Source organism: Chlorocebus sabaeus, chromosome 24 (genome assembly GCF_047675955.1).
Source record: "Chlorocebus sabaeus isolate Y175 chromosome 24, mChlSab1.0.hap1, whole genome shotgun sequence".
Classification (NCBI taxonomy): domain Eukaryota; kingdom Metazoa; phylum Chordata; class Mammalia; order Primates; family Cercopithecidae; genus Chlorocebus; species Chlorocebus sabaeus.
This window is the reverse complement of record NC_132927.1, coordinates 69,765,446-69,790,513: the sequence shown is the minus strand read 5'-3', so window position 1 is coordinate 69,790,513 and position 25,068 is coordinate 69,765,446. Positions and strand designations below refer to the sequence as shown.

General features: G+C 38.1%; 1 protein-coding gene across 13 annotated transcripts in view; it reads right to left on the bottom strand.

Moving 5' to 3' along the window:
- UNC79 (unc-79 homolog, NALCN channel complex subunit) overlaps positions 1–25,068 on the bottom strand; it is a 279,067-nt gene that overhangs the window by 212,020 nt on the left and 41,979 nt on the right. For 12 of the 13 annotated variants that reach the window (XM_007987657.3, XM_037984430.2, XM_007987658.3 and 9 more), the window contains 3 exons: positions 19,807–20,111; positions 16,158–16,328; positions 5,814–5,903 (listed from right to left, as the gene is read on the bottom strand). In XM_007987657.3, the coding sequence (XP_007985848.2) occupies positions 5,814–5,903; positions 16,158–16,328; positions 19,807–20,111 (566 nt within the window). The remainder of the gene's footprint in view (positions 1–5,813; positions 5,904–16,157; positions 16,329–19,806; positions 20,112–25,068) is intronic. The other variant, XM_007987660.3, reaches the window with a different exon arrangement.

Sequence of the window (25,068 nt, the reverse complement as noted above, 5' to 3'; positions counted from 1 at the left end):
CTCTCAGATAGATCTGCTTGTTCTTCAGTTTCAATTGTCCCTGCCTTTGAAGTGCTTAGACAAATGCAATGACCTCCTTCCAGGTCAATCTATACACAACCTGGTTTCTTTTCAATCTGTTCTCAACTGCAGTGGGGGTGACACACACCACAGCCCACTCAAAGCCCTTCAGCAGCTTCCCATTAGATTTGGAATAAACACAGGCCTCCCTAACAGAGCTCACAACACCCTGCATGTTCCAGCCCATGGAACTTTAAGTCTAATGTCACACCAGGGAGCCCTCACTCTGAGTTCCAGCTACACTGATCCTTCAGTCTCAGCTGTTTGCCATGACACATGAGATTCCTCTTCCTGAACCATCCCTCCTTGTAGGCCTTGTTCACACTACTCATCTTGCAGTTCTCAAACCAAAGGTTACTTCCTCAAAGAAGCCCTCCTGACTTCCTCAATAAAAGCAAAATTTCCTTTTATAACATCTTATAGCATAACGTACCTGAAGCACTTGTCACAAGTGAAACTTTACACTTGATTTTATGATTATTTGATTGTCTTCTCGCCTCTCACCCCAACCATATGATAAGTTTCCTGAGATGAGGATGGGGTCAGTCGCATGTCACTAACCATGGAGCCCCCAGTGCCTAGCACATGGTGGATACTCACTGACTACTGATTGAATGGTCGCTCTAGAATTGGAAATTTGGTCTTAAGTCATCACTGAATTCTCAAGTGCAGATGTTCCAAGACACTTTCTCACACACAGTGTCTGCTATTCTCCACAGGTATGCTATATGAACCTTGTTCAGAGCCATCCACTGACCCATGAATGTACCTGGATGGTTCCTTTGTTAAAACAGCTTCCCCTCCCAGAATGCCCCATTTACCTTATCAATAAAAACTCTGTCCCGCCAGGCACGGTGGCTCATGCCTGTAATCCCAGCACTTTGGGAGGCCAAGACAGGCGGATCACTTGAGGTCAGGAGTTCAAGGCCAGTCTAGCCAACATGATGAAACCCCATCTCTACTAAAAATACAAAAATTAGCCAAGCATAGTAGCATGTGCCTGTAGTCCCAGATACTGGGGAGGCTGAGGCAAGAGAATTGCTTGAATCCAGGAGGCAGAGGTTGCAGTGAGCCATGCCACTGCACTCCAGCCTGGGCAACAAAGTGAGATTCCATCTCGAAAAATAAAACAAAACAAAACTCAGTCCATAATTTAAAACTCATCCTTGGCCCAAGTGACACAAAGTCTTTTCTGATCATTTCAATCCATACAAGTCCCTCCTTCTGATGAATTAACACTGTCTAACATATTTATTTAGTACTCCTATGTACTACATTACATTGTCAACTAATGACTTACGTAAATATGCCTGATCTTCCCAATTAGACATAAACTTCATAGCAAGCACCGTATCTTATGTTTTTTTGTGGTTTCCACAATGCCTAGCACAGAGCCCTGTATATAGAAGGTGTTCAATGAATGCTGGTTACTTAAGTAAGGATTGTGCTCTATCCTTGATACACAATCAGCTATAAGGAACAAGTTGCCAGTTGCGCTTCTTCCAATAAAAATTCAAACAACAGAACGATGACCTACTGCTTGGTCCCAGAGAGCCCCTGGTGGATGTTGCCTCACTTAAGTGCTTCCTATATCACAAGACTTGTTTTGGGTCCCAACTATGATTCCTAGTATAGAGTAGCTGGTTATAAACATTTCCTCATGAGCAAATGAAGATACAGATTTTCAAATAATAGATGCAACTCTGTCTGACCACAGTAGTTTTCCAGTGAAACATTCAACTCAACATTCAACTCCAAGAAGAAAATGGCAAATTGTAGGGATTCACTACTTATTGAGAATTTACAATGTGTCAGTCACTAAAGTAAGCACTTTACATATATGTAACCCATTAAATCTTCACGGCAGCATTTTAAAGTACTGCAGGAAGAATTATTTCCATTTTATAGATGAGGACACTTGGTTTCAGGGGGTAAAACACTTACTCAAGTTCACTAACTGGCAATTTGCAGGTAAGCTCAGATGTGAATCCACATATGACTAATCTCAAAGCACCCTGCTTTACTACCCATCTAGCTTAGAAATTTGGACCAAACTCTCATGATGAGACTCTAATTAACTAGATTCCAAAAAATGGTTTTATTAAGGATATAATATATAATAAATATAATATTTTGATTATTTTAAGCCAGATATATAAAATTTCCCCATATATATTTTTAATTATATCTATATAATAATCATAAGATATTTCATACTTAAAGAATGCTACAGACTGAATGTTTGTGCCACCTCAAAATTCTTCTGTTAAATCCAAACCCCCTAATGTGATAGTATTAACAAGTGGAGCCTTTAAGAGGTGATCAGTGCCCTTATAAAAGAGGCCACAGAGAAATCCCTTGTCCTTTCTGTCATTTGAGGACACAGCAGAATGACAGCCATTCATGAACCAGGAAATGAGTTCTCACAGATCATCCAATCTATCAGCACCTTGATTTTGGACTTCCTAGCCCCTGGAACTATGAGAAACAAATGTGCATTGCTTATAAGTCATCCAGTTTATAGAATTTTTGTTATAGCAACCCAAATGGACTAAAACAGAAAATCGGTACTGAGAAGTGGGGTGACGCTGTAACAAATAGCTGAAAATGTGGGAGAGGCTTTGGAACTGGGTAACAGGTAGGGGCTGGAAGAGTTTTGATGTGCAGGCTAGAAAAAAAGCCTATATTGCCATGAATAGACCTTTAAAAGCAATTCTGGCAAGGGTTGAAAAAGAAAAGAGGAAAGCAGTAGAAAAAGCCTCAATCTTCTCAGAGAATACCTAAATGATCCTGAAGAGAATGTTAGTATAAATATGAACAGTAAAGGCAATTTGATGCAATCTCAGACAGAAATGAGGAACACATTACTGGAAAGTGGAGGAAAGGCCATCCTTGCTATGAAGTGGCAAAGAACTTGACTGAATTGTGTTCATGTCCTAGTGTTTTGTGGATGGTAGAACTTGTGAGTGATAAAATTGGATGCTTGGCTAAGAAAATTTCTTAGCAAAGTGTTAGAAGGAGTAGCTGGATTTCTTCTGACTGCTAATACTGTAATAAAATGTGAGGAGAGAGAATGATCCAAAGACAGAATTGTTCATCAAGGAGGAAGAAGAACTTAAAGATTTGGAAGACTCTCAGCCTATCTGTATTGAAAGGATGAAGAAGCCTGTTAGGAAGAGAATGGTGAGAGTGTAGCCAAGTGACCATTTAATAAGATTAGTCAGCTATCTCAACAGAAACCAGGAGGTATTGTCCAAAACAATGGAAGAATGACCCCAGAGGCACTTCAGAAATCCTCTGTACTGCCCCTCCCATCACAGACCCAGAGTGCAAGGACCCTGGGGGAAAAATGGTTTCAAGGGAGAGGCCACCAGCATTTTTGAGACTTCAGGGCATGCCACACCCTCACAAGGCACCTTCTCACTTTGTAAAATTCAGTTCTATATTCCAGTGCCCCACTGTTCAGCTGCACTTTGGGCAAAGCAGCATGCACTGTACCCAGAAAAGGCATGGGGGTGTAGTCACCTCCACCTAGATTTCAAAGGATACCCAGAAGAGCTGGAACTCCACCCTGAGAGAGTCATGGGCACCAGACCCCAGCCTGCAGAGTGGGGCCCAGGAAGGGAACCACTGTGGGGGCCAGGGTCACTGTAGAGAGCCCCCACCAGGGCAATGCCCAGCAAGCCATGGAGGCAGAGCCATGCAAAGCCATGGGGCAGGCCTTGGGGGCCCAACCCCTACATGGCAAAGCTGCCATGCAGGGCCACTACCTCAGTGGGTCCAGAAGACAGAACTCTTACCCCAATGGGTTTGGAAGGTGGGACCTCCACCCCAGTGGGCCTAGAAGGCAGAGCATCAAGTCGAAGAAGGTAATTTTCAAACCTTAAGGTATAATGTTGTTGGGTTTTAGACTTACTTGGAACCTGTTACCCCTTTTTTCTTTCCCATTTCTCCCTTTTGGATGGGAATGTTTATGCTATGCCTGTCCAACCATTGTATTTTAGAAGCATATAACTTGTTTGATTTCATAGGCTCACAGCTGGAGAGGAAATTGCCTCAGGAAATTGCCTCACCCATATCTGATTTAGATGGTATTTACATGAGACTTTGGACTCTTGAGTTCATGCTGAAATGAGTTATAATTTTCAGGGCTATTGGGATGGAATGAATGTTTTGCATATGAGAATAACATGAATTTGGGAAAATAGGGTGGAATACTATAGACTAAATGCTTGTGTGTCCTCTCAAAATTTATATGTTGCCAGACATGGTGGTTTATGCATGTGATCCCAGTACTTTGGGAGTCCATGAAAGAAGGATCACTTGAGGTCAGAAGTTTGAGACCAGTCTGGGAAACATAATGAGACCTTGTCTCTAAAAAATATTTAAAAATTAGCCAGATGTGGTAGCACATGCCTGTAGTCCCAGCTACTCAAGAGGCTGAGGCAGGAGAATCGCTGGAGCCAGGGAGGTCAAGGCTACAGTGAGCCATAATTGCACTACTGCACTCTAGCTTGAGTGACAGAGTAAGACTCTGTATCTAAAAAAAAAGTTTTTGATTTGTATGTTAAACCCTAACCCTCAATGTGATGGTATTCAGAGTTGGGGCCTTTAGGAAGTAATTAGGTCATTAGGGCTGAGCCCTTATGCATGGGATTACTGCCTTTATAAAAGAGCCCCCGAGAATTCCCTTTCCCTCCCACCATTTAAGGACACAACACAAAGAAGGCCATCCATGAACCAGAAAGCCGGCCCTCACCGGACATCAACTCTGCTGGCACCTTGATCATGGACTTCCCAGCCTCCAGAACTGAGAGAAATAACTGTTTACTGTTTATCAGCCATGCAGTTTATATTTTTGTTATGACCCAACGGACTAAGACAGAAGATGACACTCCAGACTTAGAAGCATTAAGATTTTGAAATAAAAAAATTTTCCTCATTCTGAGTCAGAAGTTCAATTATTATTTATTACATAATTAAGTAGATAGCAAAAAAAAAAAACAAACCCACAGTGCCACCAGATTTGTTTACTTTCCAAATAAACATTAAATGAAAATAAAAATGAGTTTATATCTTAGCACATGTTTTGGTCAGTTTTCCAAAGTTATCTGCAATTATACTGACAAACGGAAATCAAACAGAGTAAATGTGAAAGTCTGTCCAACATCACTAGTAATGGAAGAACTACAAATCAAAACAATGAGATATTAATGTTCATCTGTCTAACTCTACACAAATTTTATAATAATAATGACAAATCACAATGAGACAAGTACTTTCACATACTACTGGAAATATTGAAAATTTCTCAAGTCCTTTAACTCATTAATCACTCTTTTATTGGTTTATTTTATGGAAATAATCAGAAATATAGTAAAAGGTTTATGTTTAAGGATATTTGTGTGCACTGGGGTAGCCAATTTACCAAAATATCAACAGTGGTTACCTTTTGTTCTTAGAATTGCTGGTGATTTTTATGTTTCTAATTTTACTATTTCTGTATACTTATATTCAGTCCATTTCCAGTCATGTTCTAAAATCATGTCCTCAAATATTCTAAAAATATCACTAGCCAGCAAGATCACTGCTAATAGCAATAGGCAAGATAAATTGATTCCAACTCAAAAGTCTGTTTTCTACACAGCTCCATGATGATGACATTCTCACATGAGAACATCTAGCTTGCTTGTTTGATGTCTTGTTTAAGTATTGGCATTAGAATTAGTCAAACCTTTCCAATTTTCACTTACCTGGATTGGATGTGTACTGCATTGCGATCATTAGCATGGACGATGCAGAGAGGTTAACATGGGCAGGTACGCCTTCTCTCCTTGAGCCCACTGCAACCAAAAGTTCTTTGATTAGACACAATTTAATCTCTACATATACCTGTTACTTTGCACAGAGCATGAGAGATAAGAAGGAACTTAAAAAAATGAAAAAATAATAATAAAAAAAAAAGCTCCAATAAAGCTAATGGAAGTTTTGCCCAAATGAAACCACAAAATGTGTTCTGGCATACAAACGCTATAGTTGTCATCTCCATGGGAAAATCAAGTGCGAATGTATAAGGAGACAGAACAGCGCCAGAAAGTGATGTAATGGCTTTATCAGAGTTGTACTTAGATGGGATCTCTACCCCCAAGATGTTTGTATTTAGATGGAAAAGAAAGAAAAAACAGAATCTTCTATGTGCCCAAAGATAAAGCCATGTTGAAGGGTATCCCAATGAGAAAATAAAAAGGAAAGGTTTTTAAACTCAAATTGAACATATTAATTTTTAGAGATGCAGATGAAATAATACTTTAATTATAATGTATAACATTAATTTAGTTACAATACAAACTCTAAATCACATATTACAAAAAATAATGATATATTAATTTAAAAATTTTCAATTTTCACATATCATTAAACAGTTTTATTCAAACCTTCACATGTAACTTCATCATCAATATCTTCATTACCATAAGAACCACTTTTTTAGTTTTCTTTTTTTTTTTTTTTTTTTTTTTTTTTTTTGAGACGGAGTCTCGCTCTGTCGCCCAGGCTGGAGTGCAGTGGCCGGATCTCTGCTCACTGCAAGCTCCGCCTCCCGGGTTCACGCCATTCTCCTGCCTCAGCCTCCCGAGTAGCTGGGACTGCAGGCGCCCGCCACCTCGCCCGGCTAGTTTTTTGTATTTTTTTAGTAGAGACGGGGTTTCACCGGGTTAGCCAGGATGGTCTCGATCTCCTGACCTCGTGAGCTTACCATCTTCATATTCATCTGAGTTGTTTGAAATAAAGCAATTTTTGAATCTGTGAATAACACAGTTGCTGGGCATTTTATCCTACGCCAACAAGCATAAAATCACAAAGCAAATTGGTTTCTTTAAAATCCACCTTATCGCTGTATAATCATGGTCTCCACTCACAAACTGCTTTTAAGACATCTTTAAGTGGTTTGTTTTAGATGACATCAAATACCATACCAAATTTCTTTGTCTCTCTTTTTTAAGACAGTGTATCAGGTCACCCCTTTAAGTATTCAAAAGTAGCACTGATGGAAGCCATTTGGGGAAATACATTGTCTCCCAAGAGGACTTTCTTTCTTTCTTTTTTTTTTTTTTCTTAGACGGAGTCTCTCTCTTGTTGCCCAGGCTAGAGAGCAGTGGTGCGATCTCAGCTCACTGCAACCTCCACCCCATGGGTTCAAGCGATTCTCCTGCCTCAGCCTCCCGAGTAGCTGGGATTGCAGGCACCCGCCACCACACCCAGCTAATTTTTGTATTTTTAGTAGAGATGGGTTTCACCATCTTGGCCAGGCTGGTCTTGAACTCCTGACCTCGTGATCCACCCGCCTCAGCCTCCCAGAGTGCTGGGATTACAGGCGTGATCCACTGTGCCCGGCCCCAAGAGGAGTTTCTTATTTCAAACACAGTAATTGAGAGAGGACCCACCTAATAAAAACTTTATTAGTACTCAAATATAAAATAAATTCCTCTTTTCTCAGGGAAAATTGCAGAAGCAGAAGAAACCTCTCCTTACACTTGGGCTTGTGTGGCAGAGTGTCAAGCATGAAGAGAATGGTGTGCAGAGAGCACAAAACCCTCAAAAAGTCAACCCTTACATTTCTAAACATAATAGAGAAGAACACTGCCATGAGCAACAACAAAAAGCAAATAACCTCAAAATCTGCTTTATTTTATTTTATATTAAAGTACAATAGGTGTGGATTATATCTCACCTACATCCAAAAAGGATAACTTCTAATAAAACACATGTATAATAGAATCATCAAAACACTAATAAAAATTTGTCATATAATAAACCAGAGGAGATAAAAAAAAATTTAACACAATTCTTTTCTTTTTACATAAAGGAATTTGGGCACCAAAGTAGACAGTGGCCTTTAAAACAATTTTACAAAAATAAACAAACAAAACACATCTGTCACTAAGTTCCATTTACTTAAGTTGGCTTTTATTAATCGCTTGCAGCTAGCCAGCTGCTAACCCACTAAGCAGGTGATACTCAGGGAGATAAACTAGTTTGGCTCCACAACTTATTCAATAAATAAGTATTAATAATTAGACAAAGATTGGGGATCAATTCACTGCTCTTAGACAGTCAAATTGATTAATCAAATGTGATTAATCAAGAAAAAAGAACTTTCAGCCAAATGCTAAGGAACAAAGTGCAAGCTGCTCTCAAACTGTAGCCAGGGAGTTTGTTCAAATTCAGCTTCTTTGGGGCCAAAGAAGACACTTCTGGAGAGTCAGCTTGGAAACCACATTTTCCACTAAAGTACATGTTTAATTAATAAGCACATCAGGTGATTCTGACGCAAGCTGGCCTTGGACCACTGTTTGAGACGTACTATTAGAGGGATGAGAAATAGGGAAGAAAATGCCCAGTAAGGTGTCCTGGGGCAGGAAGAATAATTGCACGCCCTGTGCCCTTTGTTAAAGAAAGAAAATAAAAAATAAATTCTTGTCTCAGACGTATTCAAGAAATACACACACACACACATACATATATATATATTCTTGTTTTGGGACAAGCGTTTCACCTTTGTTTAAATTCATCTCAAGCTTTTTAATAATATGCATTTAATAATATGTATTTCTCAACAATGAAAACTGCTATTAAGGAAGGCTGAGAGTCACTGTAAATGGAGGCCTTTAAAAGTGGGAGAAATGCCCACACGTCTCAGATGATTTAGGTGAAGTCTTTTTGCAGAATGGCCCAAATGGCTCAGCCACCTCTGGATGTCCCTGCTATTCCTACAAATCCATACTCTCCGTCAAGAATGACCAGCCAGGAGGTCAAAAGCATTCCCCTGACTCAAGCCTAGAAAATTGGCTGCAATACTTACATAAACAGACGGTGCCTTGCAATTTCCTAGCCTTCTAACAGACTGAATAAAATCACTGCAATTCTAATTTAATAAACATGCACAGGCACACATCATTTATTGAATCTTGTTAAAAAGGCATGATGTAAACAGATGTGCAGCTTGTCCCCATGAGGGTGTAAAAAGCCAAGATTATAAACAATAGAAGGGAGAAGATAATTAATCAAAATAAGAAAATTTTGCATTTAATACTGTGCTCAGGAAATACAATTAAAAGTTCTCAGTCCTATTCCCTGTCCTCCCAGCATCACCAGAACAACCATTACCATGATCTCCTCCCTCCAGGAATAGTAACAAAGCCTTAATATGTTCCTGCATTTTGTAGTTCTGAATGTATTATTATGTACAGCTCTTATATGACTCTCATCCAAAAGAGGAATTATGTGGGAAAAGCCATTTTATAAAAGAGAGATCATCAAGTTATGTGCATGACAGCACCAACCTAATTATTCGGACTACAGGCCAAGTCACTTGACTTCATAGCTAATGCTCTATTCATTTTCTGTCTATTTTAGACAGAAATAGACTATTTCAACAACTTTTTTGGTCAGTACTTCCTGTATACTAGACATTGTTCTAGGTCCTGGGGATACAGTGCTAAAGACAGACAAGTCATCATTAAAAAGTCAGGAAACAACAGGTGCTGGAGAGGATGTGGAGAAATAGGAACACTTTTACACTGTTGGTGGGACTGTAAACTAGTTCAACCACTATGGAAGACAGTGTGGTGATTCCTCAAGGATCTAGAACTAGAAATACCATTTGACCCAGCTATCCCATTACTGGGTATATACCCAAAGGATTATAAATCATGCTGCTATAAAAACACATGCACACGTATGTTTACTGTGGCACTATTCACAATAGCAAAGACTTAGAACCAACCCAGATGTCCATCAGTGATAGACTGGATTAAGAAAATGTGGTACATATACACCATGGAATACTACACAGCCATAAAAAAGGATGAGTTCATGTCCTTTGTAGGGACATGGATGAAGCTGGAAGCCATCATTCTGAGCAAACTATCTCAAGGACAGAAAACCAAACACCGCATGTTCTCACTCATAGGTGGGAATTGAACAATGAGAACACTTGGACACAGAAGGAGAACATCTCACACCGTGGCCTGTCATGGGGTGGTGGGAGAGGGGAGGGATAGCATTAGGAGATATACCTAATGTAAATGACGAGTTAATGGGACTCCAACATGGCAGCATACCAACATGGCACATGCATACATATGTAACAAACCTGCATGTTGTGCACATGTACCCTAGAACTTAAAGTATAATAAAAAAAAAAAAAAGAAAAGAAAAAAAATACAGACAAGTCTTTGTCCTTATGGATCCTAGATGCTAGAGCTGTGTTACCCGATATGGTGACCACTAGTCACATGTGGCTATTTAAACTTAATTAAAATTAAATAATATTTAAAATTCCATTCCTCAGTCTCACTAGACACATTTTAAGAGCTTAGTAGCCACATGGGGCCAGTGGCTACTCTACTGGGCAGCACAACATTTTTAATGTTTTTATGGAACATTCTATCATTACAGGAAGTTCTATAGACAGCGCTATTCTACAAGAAAGGGCAAACAGGTACTTGTGGCAAAATGGAAGCAGTGCAAGGGAATAAAGAGAAAGTGATGGAAGGTCTTGTTTTAGCCAGAGGGTAAGAAAGGGCATCTTGAAAGATGTACTTGAGCTTAAACCTAAAGAATGTAAGGAAGCAAATAATCATGAGACCATTTGGGAGAAGGACTTTGAAGACAGAATAAAGCATGGAGCAAAAGCAAAAGTGTGGTGCCTTTGTGAAACTGCAGAAAAGCCAAGCCTCCTGGAGCAGAGTGAAGACAAGGAGATGTAGTGATTGGAACAGGAAGGTAGGTAGGGGTCAGGTCATAGAGGGCCTATAAGCCAAGGAAGGGCACTGAATTTGATTTGTAAGAGTGATGGGAAGCTAGGTGGTTTTGCTGAGGGAAGTGGCATGATCTGATTTACATGTCTGGAGGATAGCTCTGGCTTTTTGATGGAAAGCAGAAGGTAGGAGGGCTAAAAAGTAAGCAGGGAGACCAGTTCGGAAGCTACTGGACTGGCCCCAATGAGAGCTGGTGGTAAGAAGAGGACTGAATGGGAATATACTGAAATGAATTCCACTGGCCTTATACTTATCTAAAGGGTGAAAGTAATGGAGCCATCTGGAGGGAAGAAACACACTATGGTGTAAGTTTTTCAATGTAACAGAACCATTTCCTGTATTCTGCCAGACTGCACTGCCTGGATTAAAAAGTGGTCTCACCTCTACGTGGGCCTCCTACTTGTGTGAGCGGAGGTAATTGTGTTCCATGAGATAGGGTTTAAGCAAAAGATGTCCATGCCTTCAGAAGGACATTATCAGTTAAACATAAAAGGAAGACCAAGACAATGTGACCCAGGAGCCTATGCAGCATTAAAACATTTGCAGAATTATAGATTAATGAAAAGTCAGGGACAGAATGCCCATCCATACCGTAGAAGTGTTCTGTCAGATTCTATGAGTCCAAAAACTGCTACAATGATTATTGTTATTATACAACAAACTCTAGAAGAAAAAATGCCAAAGCCCCAGCAGATGGCCTCTTACCTTAAGCAATATTTAAGATGATGAAATTCCAGGACAACGTGTGAATTTTAACTAGGTATTGAAATGAGTTGCAATGGGATTTGATATGTCTGTGATTTGACTATGCATTTGGCCTGATATACACCTGCATAACATCACATGATATTTAAAGGCAATTCTCATACATTATTGCACGGGCTTCACAACAGACATGGGATGTGGACAAAGGAAGTTATCCTTATTACCATTTTACAGCTAAGGAAACCAAAGTTCCATGAGGTTAGGAGATTTGCCAGTAGTTGAAGGATTATAACTCAGCTCTTCTGGATTCCTATGTCAAAACATTTCCCATGACTCAGCAATAAAACTCTCAAAGTATATAGGGAAACCTACCTTAGAAAAACAACCATTAGCTAATAAAACAGACTGCATATATTAAAGATTATTTAAATATCATCAATATTTTGCATTTTTAGTATTTTTTCTATTAGTCTTTGGAAGGTTATAGAAACATAACATGCACCCTCTGTAGTAGTAGGAATAGAACAAAAAATGGTAAGTCACACAATTGCCTTTAAGATAATGGCCTTCAAGATTTAAATGAACCTTTATTTTCCCTGAAGGTAAGTGACTTTTTGAGAAAATTTAGGGTGGAAAGGGAACTAGATGAGACTGCATAGTCTGGGATACTAGGATATGTTAGAATAATCTTAAACAATTATATCTTAAGCTGATATAATTGTTCAGCTTTATTATCATCTTTACAATAACATAGCCTGCATCAATCAATGTTCACTTGGAATCAGCTCTTTCTCTTCTCTGCCAAAGCATCATCTCCCAAATCTCCATATTTCAATTCAGTCCACAAATCACAGATTCTTTATTGGAAAAAGAGAGGTTTCCATGGTGACATGCAAATGGCCTTCTCAATTCTTAGTAACTCTTTTAATATTTTTTTATAAACAAAGCATATTGAGCACATTTGGAATAAAGAGAAATATATTTTATTTATGGAAGGAGTTAAAAAGAAAAGCCATGTCAAAGGAAATTTTCATAATAAATAAGTTGATGTTTGCTCTGCAGAACCTTAAAAGGACTCATTCTAAAATAAAAGTCCAGCATTTGGTTTATTGACAAGGATGGTAAGGAGGAAATCTCTGATATACATGCTGGCCTCTTAATCTGAAGAGCTGCAATACCTCATTAGGTCCACTTCAAAGATCAGAACTTCATCTTCTAGGTCCTTAGTGATAGAATCATTTTACACCTGAAAAGCAGTTCATGTTTTCCATCTAACATTAGGAACACCACACCAAAGAGATAAAAAGCCTTTTTGTCTTAAAGACTTTATCAAGTACTCAGGAAATACAACATCCTTCATCCTAGCATCTCAGTCCCGAAATAAAAATTTTCTGCAAGAAGTTACATGCTCTTGACTTGTTTTGGTCACAATTTCTAGACACCAAAACAACTACAAAAAATAGAAAAAACATGGATATGACCCACAGACACACATTCTCACATCAGCCCATTTTAACATGATTAATCTGAGACTATATCCTTCTAGCTTTGGATCTGTGTCTTTGTATACTTATGAAATCACAAGTACAAAGGAAACACCTGAATGGTGTAATCGAATTTGACTGTAAAGGTTGGTATACAATTTATTTTCAAAGACTTAAAGATGACAAATATTGTCTATTATGGAACCACAGGAATGATTATGAGAAAGGAAAGTCAAAGCTAAGAGAGTAAAACCAGAGCAACAAAATAAACACATGAAACAGACCAACAATTGGGTTACAGGACAATATATGCCTCTTACACAAAATCATATTGACGTTACTTAAACTAGAATTAGTATGCCAGAAATAATCTTTGAGATTGAACACTTTTTTTCAAACTATTTCTTTATAGGTGAAAAAAATGGGACCTTGGGAACATGAAGTGACTTGTTTACCCCTTCAAATAAATGTCAAGTTACTCCTCTAATAAACACTAAAATATACACAAATTCTGTAAACTCAACTTACTATTTTATTCTCCTCAATTGCTGAGGTTTGTACATTTATGTAAGTAAGAATTCTAACATGACTACATGACATGCTTTGCGATCCATGTTTCTAATTAAGTAGAAATTAATAATCAAGTGTAAAGAAATAAATTGCCAGCTATCACAGTATTTGATCAATCTTAAATGTAACTTCAGAGGCCCGATATTTTCAACACCTCTCCCATAATTATTAACTTATTCCTAAGAAGGAGGAATTTAGTGAATTAGATTAATTATTAGAAAGCTACAGCCTCCTCATTAATCCCACCATCGTCTCCCAGCACTTTGGGAGGCTGAGGCTAGAGGATCATTTGAGGCCAGGAACTCAAGATCAGCCTGGGAAACATAGCGAAACCCCGTCTCTACAAAAAAATTGTTTTAATTAGCTGGGCATGGTGGTAGAGACATCACACCGTACTTGGGAGCCTAAGGCAAAAGGATCACTTAAGATGAGGAGTTTGAGGCTGCAGTGAGCTATGACTATACCACTGCACTCCAGCCAAGACAACAGAATAAGACCCTATATCAAAAAAAAAAAAAAAAAAAAGAGAGAGAGAGAGAGAGAGAGAGGGAGCGGAAGGGAAGAAGGGAAGGAGGAAGCCAGATGCGATGGCTCACGCCTGTAATCCCAGCACTTTGGGAAGCAGAGGCAGGTGGATCACCAGAGGTCAGGAGTTCGAGACCAGCCTGGCCAACATGGCAAAACCCCGTCTCTACTAAAAATAGAAAACTTAGCCGGGCATGGTGGCTTGTGTCTGTAGTCCCGGCTATTCGGGAGGCTGAGGCAGAAGAATCACTTGAACTCGGGAGGCAGAGGTTATGGTGAGCTGAAACTGCACCACTGCACTTCTACCGTGACAGAGTGTTACGCCATCTCAAAAAACTAAATAAAGAAAGAAGGGATGAAAGGAGGAAGGGAAGAACGGAGGAAAGGAGAAAGGGAGGGAAGGAGGAAGGAAAGGAAGGAAGGAAAGAAGGAAGGAAGGAAGGAAGGAAGGAAGGAAGGAAGGAAGGAAGGAAGGAAGGAAGGAAGGAAGGAAGGAAAGAAGGAAGGAAGGAAGGAAGGAAGGAAGGAAGGAAGGAAACAGCCTCATCTGTTATGCTTCAAAAAACTAAAAATTCTTATGCCTAAATTTAACAGTTAACATTATTTATTTTAAAGGTACAACTATGCAATTCTAAGACTATATCAATAAATGAGTAGTTGTCAGTAAGGTTATACAGAACAAAAGAAGAAAATGATCAAATATTCTATTACTTGAATGGTATGATCAGTCTGCTAATTTTTTTGAATTGCTGTATAATTTAGGCAGAAGTCAAACTCTTTGCTGAAAGACATGAAAAGTACAATTCCATAGCTAACATTAAACTTGATTGTAAAAATAAGCAAATGTAGCTCAAAAATATATACGGTTACCAATTGTTATTACAGAGCAACAACTTTAATAAGATCATAAGTACATAAAATTAAAATGTGAATAATGATCATGAGGAGTTGAATGTAACCAACGAAAGTATTTTTCTAAAACAGGAGTTGAGAGAAGGTGAGAAGCAAGCTGACACTTATTGCATACCAGGCATTGTGGTAGCATTTTACCACTGTTCCAAGTTAACCATCTTAATTATCCCGCAACTTCATGAGGCAGCTATTACTATTATTATTATTATTTTATAGGAAAGAAACAGAAAGTTAGGTAATTTGCCTAAGGTCATATAGCTAGTAGGTGGAAGAGCTATGATTTGGATCCAGATGTTTGACTCCTAAACTCACAATCTTTTCAGATTTCCCACTGAAAAATAGATAAATCTGTAATCCATTTATTTAAAAAATACTTGAAAATGATTTTGATCATAAAAACCACAATGCAACATTTTTTTTATCTTTGTGCACATGTCTGGAAAGCCTGCAAGATTAAGTCTACAGAAGTGAAACAGGATTCAAATCAGTTTTATGTTTATAATCATACATTACACGTGACTTGCAGGCTTCAGCTTTTTTCAGTGTTTTCATAAATTTCAAGTCACTTTATCGTCACGATACCTCTATAAGGGAAAGCTGATGGGTTCGTCATTCTGTAGATGAGGTTTCAACTATGTGAGCTGCCCAGATTAGAGGCAGAGCTGGGACCAGAATTTACACATCCTGACTATCTAATGCTCTTTCTATCAGATCCTTCTGCCTTCAAAACCAAAAGATAGGAATTTCTGCATCTGAGACAATACTTTCTCCATCTTTTTTCTAAAGTGGCAAAAGATACTGTAATTTATACACAGGAAACCTAGGCTGCCTTGACATGTTCTTTTTTTCTATTCTATAAGATCAAACTGTCTGAATAAAACAATTCTAAACCTTAACGCCTTTCATTTCTTTGACTTTTACCATAATATCCATGCTAAAGTGACTGAATTTAAATCATAGCTCATGTATATATCAAGTGATTCCATTATAATCTTGAAAACCTAGAGCCTATAACAGCAAAAGCAATTTCCATTCATATCATACATAAAAATAATCTAGTATTAGGTAAGACTGGACTTACATATAGCCATTGGTAGAAAAGATGTGCTAAGATATTCAATGATATCCTTGTGCAGAAATGGAGGAAAGGTAGCTAACGTTGATATCATCGTATAGGGCAAAGTACTCAGAATATCATCATTGAGAAAAGGTAGCAAACATGTAGTTGTATAAAATATCGACTGTCCAAGATCTACAAAACAAAATTGAGTAATCAGTCACTGAATATTTTGCAATTAACAAAATATGCTAACTTTACATTTTAAGCTTTAATGAAGTGGTTTAAATTATAAGCAACTAGTGCTCCCTCCCTATTGAGTGTTATGAAACATAATATTTGACAGGGTACTATGTATACAGTAATTGGTCAATAAATGACTGATGAATGAATAAGTTAAGAAATAGAAATATCCATTACATGCATTTTTCCTCCACATTTTCTCAATCTTCAGTAATACTTGGTATTCGTATTACTACGTTCTACACAAGATAACTGAGGCACAAGCAGTTAGATGATTTGCCCAATTGAAGTTTTAGAAAATTCGAGGGCAGGATCAGAAATAAAACCGGACTATTTCTGCTCCATCAATCAAACCATCTGGAGTATCAGGCAATGAAGTAATTTGCAACCTTCAGCAGAGCAGCAATTTCAGAAAGCACCAAACAAGGGAAACCATAAGCTGGTGCTACATGACCCTGTGCATTGAGTCATCAATGATCATGGGAGGAAGTGCCACCTAATAATAATCTTTCTAACAACATCTTTAAACAGGGATAGTAACAATACCTACCTCACTTCATTAGAAGGATTGTTAGGAGGTTTTAATGGGATAAATGTAAAGTCTTTAGCATAGCACATACTGTGTGCTCCACAAATATTAGCTGTTATTAATATTAACAGTTACTATTATTATTACCTGCACAAGAATAAAAATAAAGGAGATGCAACAAAACCATAACTATTTAGTTTTAGAATGCATGTAGGCCAAATCCCATTGCACTAAATGTAATTTGTATATTTGTATATTTCTGGACTTCCCAAAATATAGGCCATCAGTCCAGGATTGATGATGAAGACTTTGATCACTTTTGTATCCATTAGAACAGAAAAGTACTAGACTCTTCTTTGTTTTGCAGCAGATGTACCTTCTTAGTGTTATTTGGATTCCTAATGTTATTTCTGGTTGTCATTAGAATTAATATGCCATCTCAACAGGCACATCAGGCAGCAACAGACAGGATGTGGCCACAGTGCACACTAGAGGGCCAGAGTCAGTCAACCTTGAGCTCAAATGAATGAAATGGAAAATCCACAGGTGTTTGACTAAGAATTAACCAAGGCTGTGCATACAAGACACCTCAGTCTTGTATGCATTTTGCTGAGCCATTTAGCCTAATTACAGAACATTAGTACTGAAAGGAGCCCAGCTGGAGTATTTTTCACATAAAGAAACTGAGGTCCGGAGAGAGGTGATTGCTCAGGATCACCTGAGAGCAGCTGAACTGTGACAGAACCGTTGCCTAGTGCTCTTCCTGTACTCCACCTGCACCCAGCAGGAGGACACAGCCTCCGGTCTGAGCGTAACAGTTCTCAAAATCTGTGCAAAAGAAGCATCCACAAGGATCTTGCTAAAAATTCAGATCCTCAGACCCCACCCCTCAGTGATTCTTAGTACAAGTACCTGGGTGGGACCAGAATTCCATGTTACAAACCCCCTCGGTGATTCCGATGTTTTTCAGACCATCCTTCAAGAAACAATGCCGTATTGTTTCTCTGAACCATTCATTAGATTGATCTACTGAGTTTTTCCCTACCTTCTAAGCTCTATCATGCAGAACAGGAACACAATAGCTAAATAACAATGTCACAAAGTCACAAAACAGACGCAGGTATGACAGCAAAAATACAAATTATCTCCCCTGAAATCGTCACAATTTACACATTAATTGCAATTATACAGATTGCAATTTACCAAATGTAATGTCTTAATCAAGGGGCTTTGAAGATAATGGGCAGCTCCCCTAACACAGTGGACCAACTCAGGCCCAGGCAGGTCCCAGGTGAGTTCAGGACCAGTAGTCACGAAGGAAACCCACTGACAAGCTCATCAGCATAGTAAACTCTGGCAGTCTTATGTTCAGAATCCTCTCATTTAAGTTCAGAGCTGGCAGAGGATCACAGCAGAAGTGGCCAGGCTTAAGATGGCTACAGAATTATACAATAACCAACCTTATGAATACCTTTTACATTCATCATAACACAGAATTGTAAATATAAGAAAAAACAAATCCAATAGTTATTATTTCATCATTTTTACCACAGTAGATTTTTAAACTTTTAAAATTAGGAACATGTTGTACTAAATAAACCATCAAGAATTCTCTTAGGGGAGTTAGACATAACCGAAAGACAAAATAACCCCCACTACCCACTTATTTTCCAAAATTCAAATTTTTCTGTACAGTGAAACCTTGCTTGTCATACTTCCAGGGACCAAATTATCAGAGTTCTGAAGTTAAGACAACTAATGTTTTAAAGTGCGTTATCTGCAGAAATCCCTTGCCTTATTGCATTGCTTTTCATTTGATGCTCCCATTTTTTTTTTTTTTTTTTGAGACGGAGTCTTGCTCTGTCGCCCCAGGCTGGAGTGCAGTGGCCGGATCTCAGCTCACTGCAAGCTCCGCCTCCCGGGTTCCCGCCATTCTCCTGCCTCAGCCTCCCGAGTAGCTGGGACTACAGGCTGCCACCACCACGCCTGGCTAGTATTTTGTATTTTTTAGTAGAGACGGGGTTTCACCATGCTAGCCAGGATGGTCTTGATCTCCTGACCTCGTGATCCGCCCGTATCGGCCTCCCAAAGTGCTGGGATTACAGGCTTGAGCCACCGCGCTCGGCCTGATGCTCCCATTTTTACAGGTTAGGAGAATTTGGTAAGCAAGCAAGATAATGAAACTGCCTAAGGACACAGAGTTGAAAGGGGGAAGAGTGAAGAAAAGAAGCAGGCTCTTAGGCTTCTATTCTAAGCACCACTAATATCATATATCGTACACATACTGCAGATAGCACATAGCACTACTAATACCATATGCTGAATACAGCATACAGCGCCACTATATACTATATCTACATTTTGATACAACATTGTGTAATAACTATTGATTGTTGTTTACATTTGGAAGAGTTCTTAGAGATTACTTCTCATCTAACCTCCTGACTTTATTAAAGAGACAGGAAAAAATGGGTCCTAGAGAATTTGCTCCCTCAAAAATCACAGAATTAGTCAGTGGATTATAGCCTGCTCTTCATGCTCTACTTCTTAATTTTCTGGGCATCAGTTTTAAAGTCTTATCTCCCCACTCATAATTTCAACAGAGTCCCCATGATAACTCATCAGGAAAGAAGAGAAAATTTCTTGTTATATGTCTTCCAACTTTCTCCAGCCCCATTCTCCCCCAGTACTCCACTTGGATAACATCCGTCTGGCAATAAAGCAGTGTAAAATGATACTATGGGAAGCACCATAATGAAGTTTCAGTGTAGTGTTTCTAGCCACACAAAGCCCTTTCAGGTGACTGATTACAACAGTGACCATCTCCGAGCCCCTTGCTCGGCATCATATACATTCGTAAGTATCCATGTACATTGACAAAGGTTTCAGCTAAGTGCTCACCGTGTTGGCCGTGCTGTAGTAAAGGAACTAGATCCAGGAGAGTCACCAAAGTCACGTAGAGGCCTTGGTAGTCCAAAGAAGGGTAGTCTGACAACTGAGCATCACGACTTTGCGGGCCGCGTTCTGAGGGAGCATCTCGCAGGACGCTGTAAAGGAGGGAGCGAGTAACAGTAGGGTTGATGGAACTGACCTGCGGTCTTAGAGATGGGGTGAGTGGGAATGGCACAGGAAAAAGACACATGGTCATGGGCACTGTCAAATTGGAGGCATCTTGGTTTTCCTTCTTCCCTGTGCGGGACAAAATGCTGTTGGGGGGACAAAGAAAAAAAAGAGACAACAAAGACACAAAGAACAGCACATTACATTGAAATGACACTCTAAAACAAATAATAAAACACCAGATACATTCCACATAAGATGCAATTGCCACGCCAGCAGGGTCTACCAATCTAGTACTGGTCACACAGCTTCGTGCTCAGAGGTACCAATAATACAAGGTTTACTTTGTGGAAGTTTCATTGCATCTCATGTGTTATCTGGTTAGTAAGGAGCAAAAATATAAAAATGCATGTTTCAGTGCCAAACCCATGTTTTACAGTTTAGCAGTTTGGTGAAGGAGAGGTTTCCTGGAAGAAAAAACAATGGCTTTGTCTAATGAGTAAGCGCTCTTATTCCTAATTACAAGGAGCTTTCAAAGGAAAAGATGTTTTCAGCGGGACTGTCTTCATCAGGTAAATAGGAACTTGCAAAATATAGGTATGGCACTTGCAGAAACATGTTTCAGCAAAGAATAAACATGTGTGTTTATTAAGAAAGTCTTAAAAATCACATGTTTATTGCATCAAAATAATGTCTATATGTATATTATGATACTGTTTCATGACATTCTGTCAGTATCATTTGAGATAATGAAGTTTAAACAGGCATATGAATTTAGAAATAATACATATTTCTAAAATGTTAGCTAAACTACATTGGAAAAGCTATAAAATAATATATAGTTGATGGTCCGTAGCATATGTTTGTGAACTAATGATAATGGTTATTTATGTGTGTTTTTTTAAATTTTGCATGTTGGGGAGGAAACATTTTATTTTATGAATACAAACAGTGGTTTATTAAATAATTACCTTCAAAATTCTAACGACTAAGCAAGCAGTATCTGTCATATAGCTGCACATCATACAGTAAGATTTCATATATTACTGCTGCTACTTACGTTATTATTCAACAAAACTCACTAAAGACTAAAGGAAAGATAATTTAGAAAGTTAAAAAAAATTAATGGGAATAAAAATAAATTCTAAAAATAAATTGGTTTTCTTTTAGCCTTAATTTTAAAATAAAAACCTTTTTGGTAAAAGCAATAAAGCAGAAAAGTTGTGAATTTAAAAATAGAAGAAGTTACTGCTTAGCAAAATGTTTAGGTTTTGTAAAATTAGGTTATACTATTTAGCATTAAAGACAATAGCTATACATTAGAATGATAATATCTGTGCACTTGCAAAGTGCTTTTATATAGTACACTTATGTTAGTCCAAGCAGATAACAGTTTATGAGTGGTTCATTACATAAAAATAACCTTGTTTTACAGTTGCTCTATGTGCATCAAACATTGCTAAGTTCTTAGTTAATGATACTACATTTACAATTTTACAGTGATGTGAAGAATTGGTTAGTGTCAAGCATGCTTGCTATATCAAGTTTGCATTTATTTTTATTTACTCTTAGTGCAAAATATGTTACAAAGTAAGAAAAATGACTACATGCTTTGTATTTTCCATGTGCCTAATTTACCTCAATTTCCTTTGTCTTCTGTTACCCAATGTCCAGGGGGAAACAATTGATAATAATAAAAATAATTTCAGAATACTTATGTAATACTTCTTATCAATAAATAACTTAAGATTTGGTGGTTTTTTGTAATTTAAAGGGATTTAATTTACCTTTTTGTGTGTGATGTATTTGACTTTGTAAGCTTATACTTTACAACGGGATAATATCAACATTCCAGTTACCACCTGACTGTATCTATTATAAATGCCATCAGATTTTTCATCAGACTTTACACTTATCTCACATGACTCAATTATTCCTAAGAATACCACCTTTACTAATGTTATATTCTTGATAAACCCAGTCACCAAAAATCTGTTTTAATCCTGTAGGATTCTAATCCCACTGAAAATTCCTCTAGAATCACAATGGCTATAAGTCAGATATATTATTTCCCAAACTTCAGCCCTAAATTAACCTACTATTGGCATCTTTTCAAAATTATAAAATGTGGATCTTATAGAAGTGGTATAAGGAGAACAACATTTTGCCTTAGAAAATAAAAATAGCTGAATACCATAAATTAATGCTATCCTTTAAATTAAGTGCAATGCTCTGATCAAACTTCTTGGTGGGGGAAATAAACACATAATTTTTTCAAATACACCTTAGTGTTTTTCCAAAGTATGATCTAAGTTAACAAATACTTTGGAGGCTCTACTTTGATATTTTTCCCTTCCTGTATATGTGGGGTTCCCAAATGATAGCAACAACAGCTTCATACATGCAGGGAGGGAAGAATGTCAGCATGAAAACAGTAAAACTTCTCTCTCACTGCCTTTAGATTTGAGAATTCGGTGAGGTTGAGGAAAAAAATGGCTGAAAATGAGTCATCAATGAAACCAGTTTTAAATTACCATTCATGTCTCAATGTAAGGAAATGTTTTCATTTGCGGAAAAACTCAAGAAGGGCTCATGAATAAATGTACAATGCATTGTGATTTTATGACGTTTTGTGAAGTTTATTCAGGAAAAAAAAAAAAAAAAAAAAGTATTTCCCCAACCAAACTGCCTAACTTGGGAGTTGATAAAACCATTTTCCCCACCTGAAATTCTTTCCCAGAATTCTGCAAACCCAACCAAAATGAATATTAAGAATGCCCTGCTCAGAAGAGTTTGACCCAGCAGCCAGCTTTTCACCTTTCCCTTTTCCTCCTGAGATTATCTTTATCAACCACTGACTTTCAGCATCAAGAGAGGAAGACCTCTGTTGGTGTGAGGAAAGATGAGAAGTTGCCCTGAGGTATGTGTAGCACAGAAAATTAATATGTCAAACAAACTTCCTTTAAGATTAGGAATGTTGACATTTGAGTTGAATCTATGTAGTAAACAAAATTTACTTCATTATGGCTAGGCTCTAAGGTTACTCCATGACTTAACCAATAAAATGGTGGATATATCTATATATACATATATTCTTCCTAAGCAATTGGAAATTACGGTTCAATTAAGATTATTATGCTGAGTCTACAATCCATTTTTAAAACATATTAGGCATTTTCTGAATAGTTAGCAGCAAGCAGCTTTCCCCAAATGTAATGATTTTGTTAAAAGATTTTACGTGCTAGCAGCCTAAACAGCACCAGAAGAGAGATCTGGGGGTAGAAATTCCAAAAGAATGTTTGACGTAGGAAGAAGACTAGGATCCTTTAAGTGTCCTGCCAGGTAAAAGGCAAGATTCTTAAAGACCTTCGCTATTGACAATATGGCCACAGGATGCTTCCACTATAAAAAGAACAGACTCCCTCCCATGTAGCAGTGAGGGGAGGTTAAACTAGATGGTCTTTGTAGTTGCTTCTAATGCTAGAAGCAAACAAAAAACTAAACTCTGAAGTTGTGTGTTGCTCACTGCCGAACTCAGGTATCTGCTAAATTAAAATGAGTACAACTCGGCACTCAGATATAACTTTACCAGACCCCAGGTCACTACTTGATTAAGTAAATGCTCTAGAAGGATTCCAGCGCTGGATGAGATTTGGACTAAAGTCAACTCAATTCAACGAACATTTACTCATCCCCTTCTCTGGGTCAAACACTGCTCCAGACACATGGGCTAGCAAGCTGAATAACACACAGGACTCACGTTCCACTACTAGAGTTTAAGGAACGCCCAGGAACACAAATTTGAGTCTAACTATGAGCTAAGTGGACATATGTGGACTCTTCAACTGATTTTGCAGTCAACTATGGTAACATACAATTTTTTCCCTCCTACGAATTAAATAAATTGAAGTTAAATGTCTAAGCTAATTTCTGCCTTTCGAAATAGGTACAAAACTCCACTGAGAACAGTGAGAGTTGTATGCATGCACAAATACCAGCGAACTATTGCTCCAAAAATGCAACCCTGACTCAGATGAAGCTGCTGAAATTTCAAGTTGCATATTTTAACCAAAAAAAATAATCATTTTAACTTCGAGAATATCCAAATGAAAGACAAATAGTTATTTTGTGAGAATCATCTCTAATTCTTTCTTCTTGCTATTTTTCCCCAAGAACCTGAGTTCTGAAAGCAAGAAGTGCTTCTGAATGTAAAGATCATATTAAATGATTTAATACTATTAAATGGTTTAATAATATTAAACAATATATAATAATTTTGCAGCAGAAAATCTTCTTTGTCGTAGAAAATCTTACTGTTGATAATCTTGGACACCAAATACTTAGACAATCTTATTTGTCTTGGAATTTATTTATTTATTTATCTTAGAGATAGGGTCTCACTCTGTCACCCAGGCTGGAGTACAGTGGTGCAATCAAGGCTCACTGCAGCTTCAAATGCCTAGACTCAAGCAGTCCTCCTGCCTCAGCCTCCAAGGAGCTTGGACTAAAGGTGCGTGCCACCACACCTGGCTAATTGCTAAAAGAATTTTTAGAGATGGGGTCTTACTATGTTGTCCAGGCTGATCTCAAACTTGTGGCTGGTCTCAAACTTCAAATTTGAGACTTCTGATCTCTAACATTATCTCAGTACAGCTCCATTTAAATTCTGAAAAGATGACAAATCTTGGTGCCAAGCACTTCCTTTAATCTGCCACCTCAGCCTCCCAAGTACCTGGGATTATAGATGCCAGCCACCATGCCCGGCTGTCTTGAACTTTCTAATAGCATAAATAAAATGAAGAAGTACAAACACAATTGTTATGGATGTATATATCAACAGTTCTGTACTTCTAGAAAAAAAAAAAAAAAAAAAAAAAACAGCTGCGGTAGGCAAAAGAAAATGAATTGGGTTCAGGCCAGCAGTTGAACCTAGACCAACCCATGACATGTTACCTTCCCAGTGTTTGCTTTCTTAGTCCCACTCCGTGTGTGTGTGTCCTGTTCACTACAGCCTGTCAGCTCTGCTCTGACCTGCTAGCCACAGCTAATAGCCGAGTGGAAGACAGAACTGAAACATCGGGGAATTGAAATGCTGTCCACATT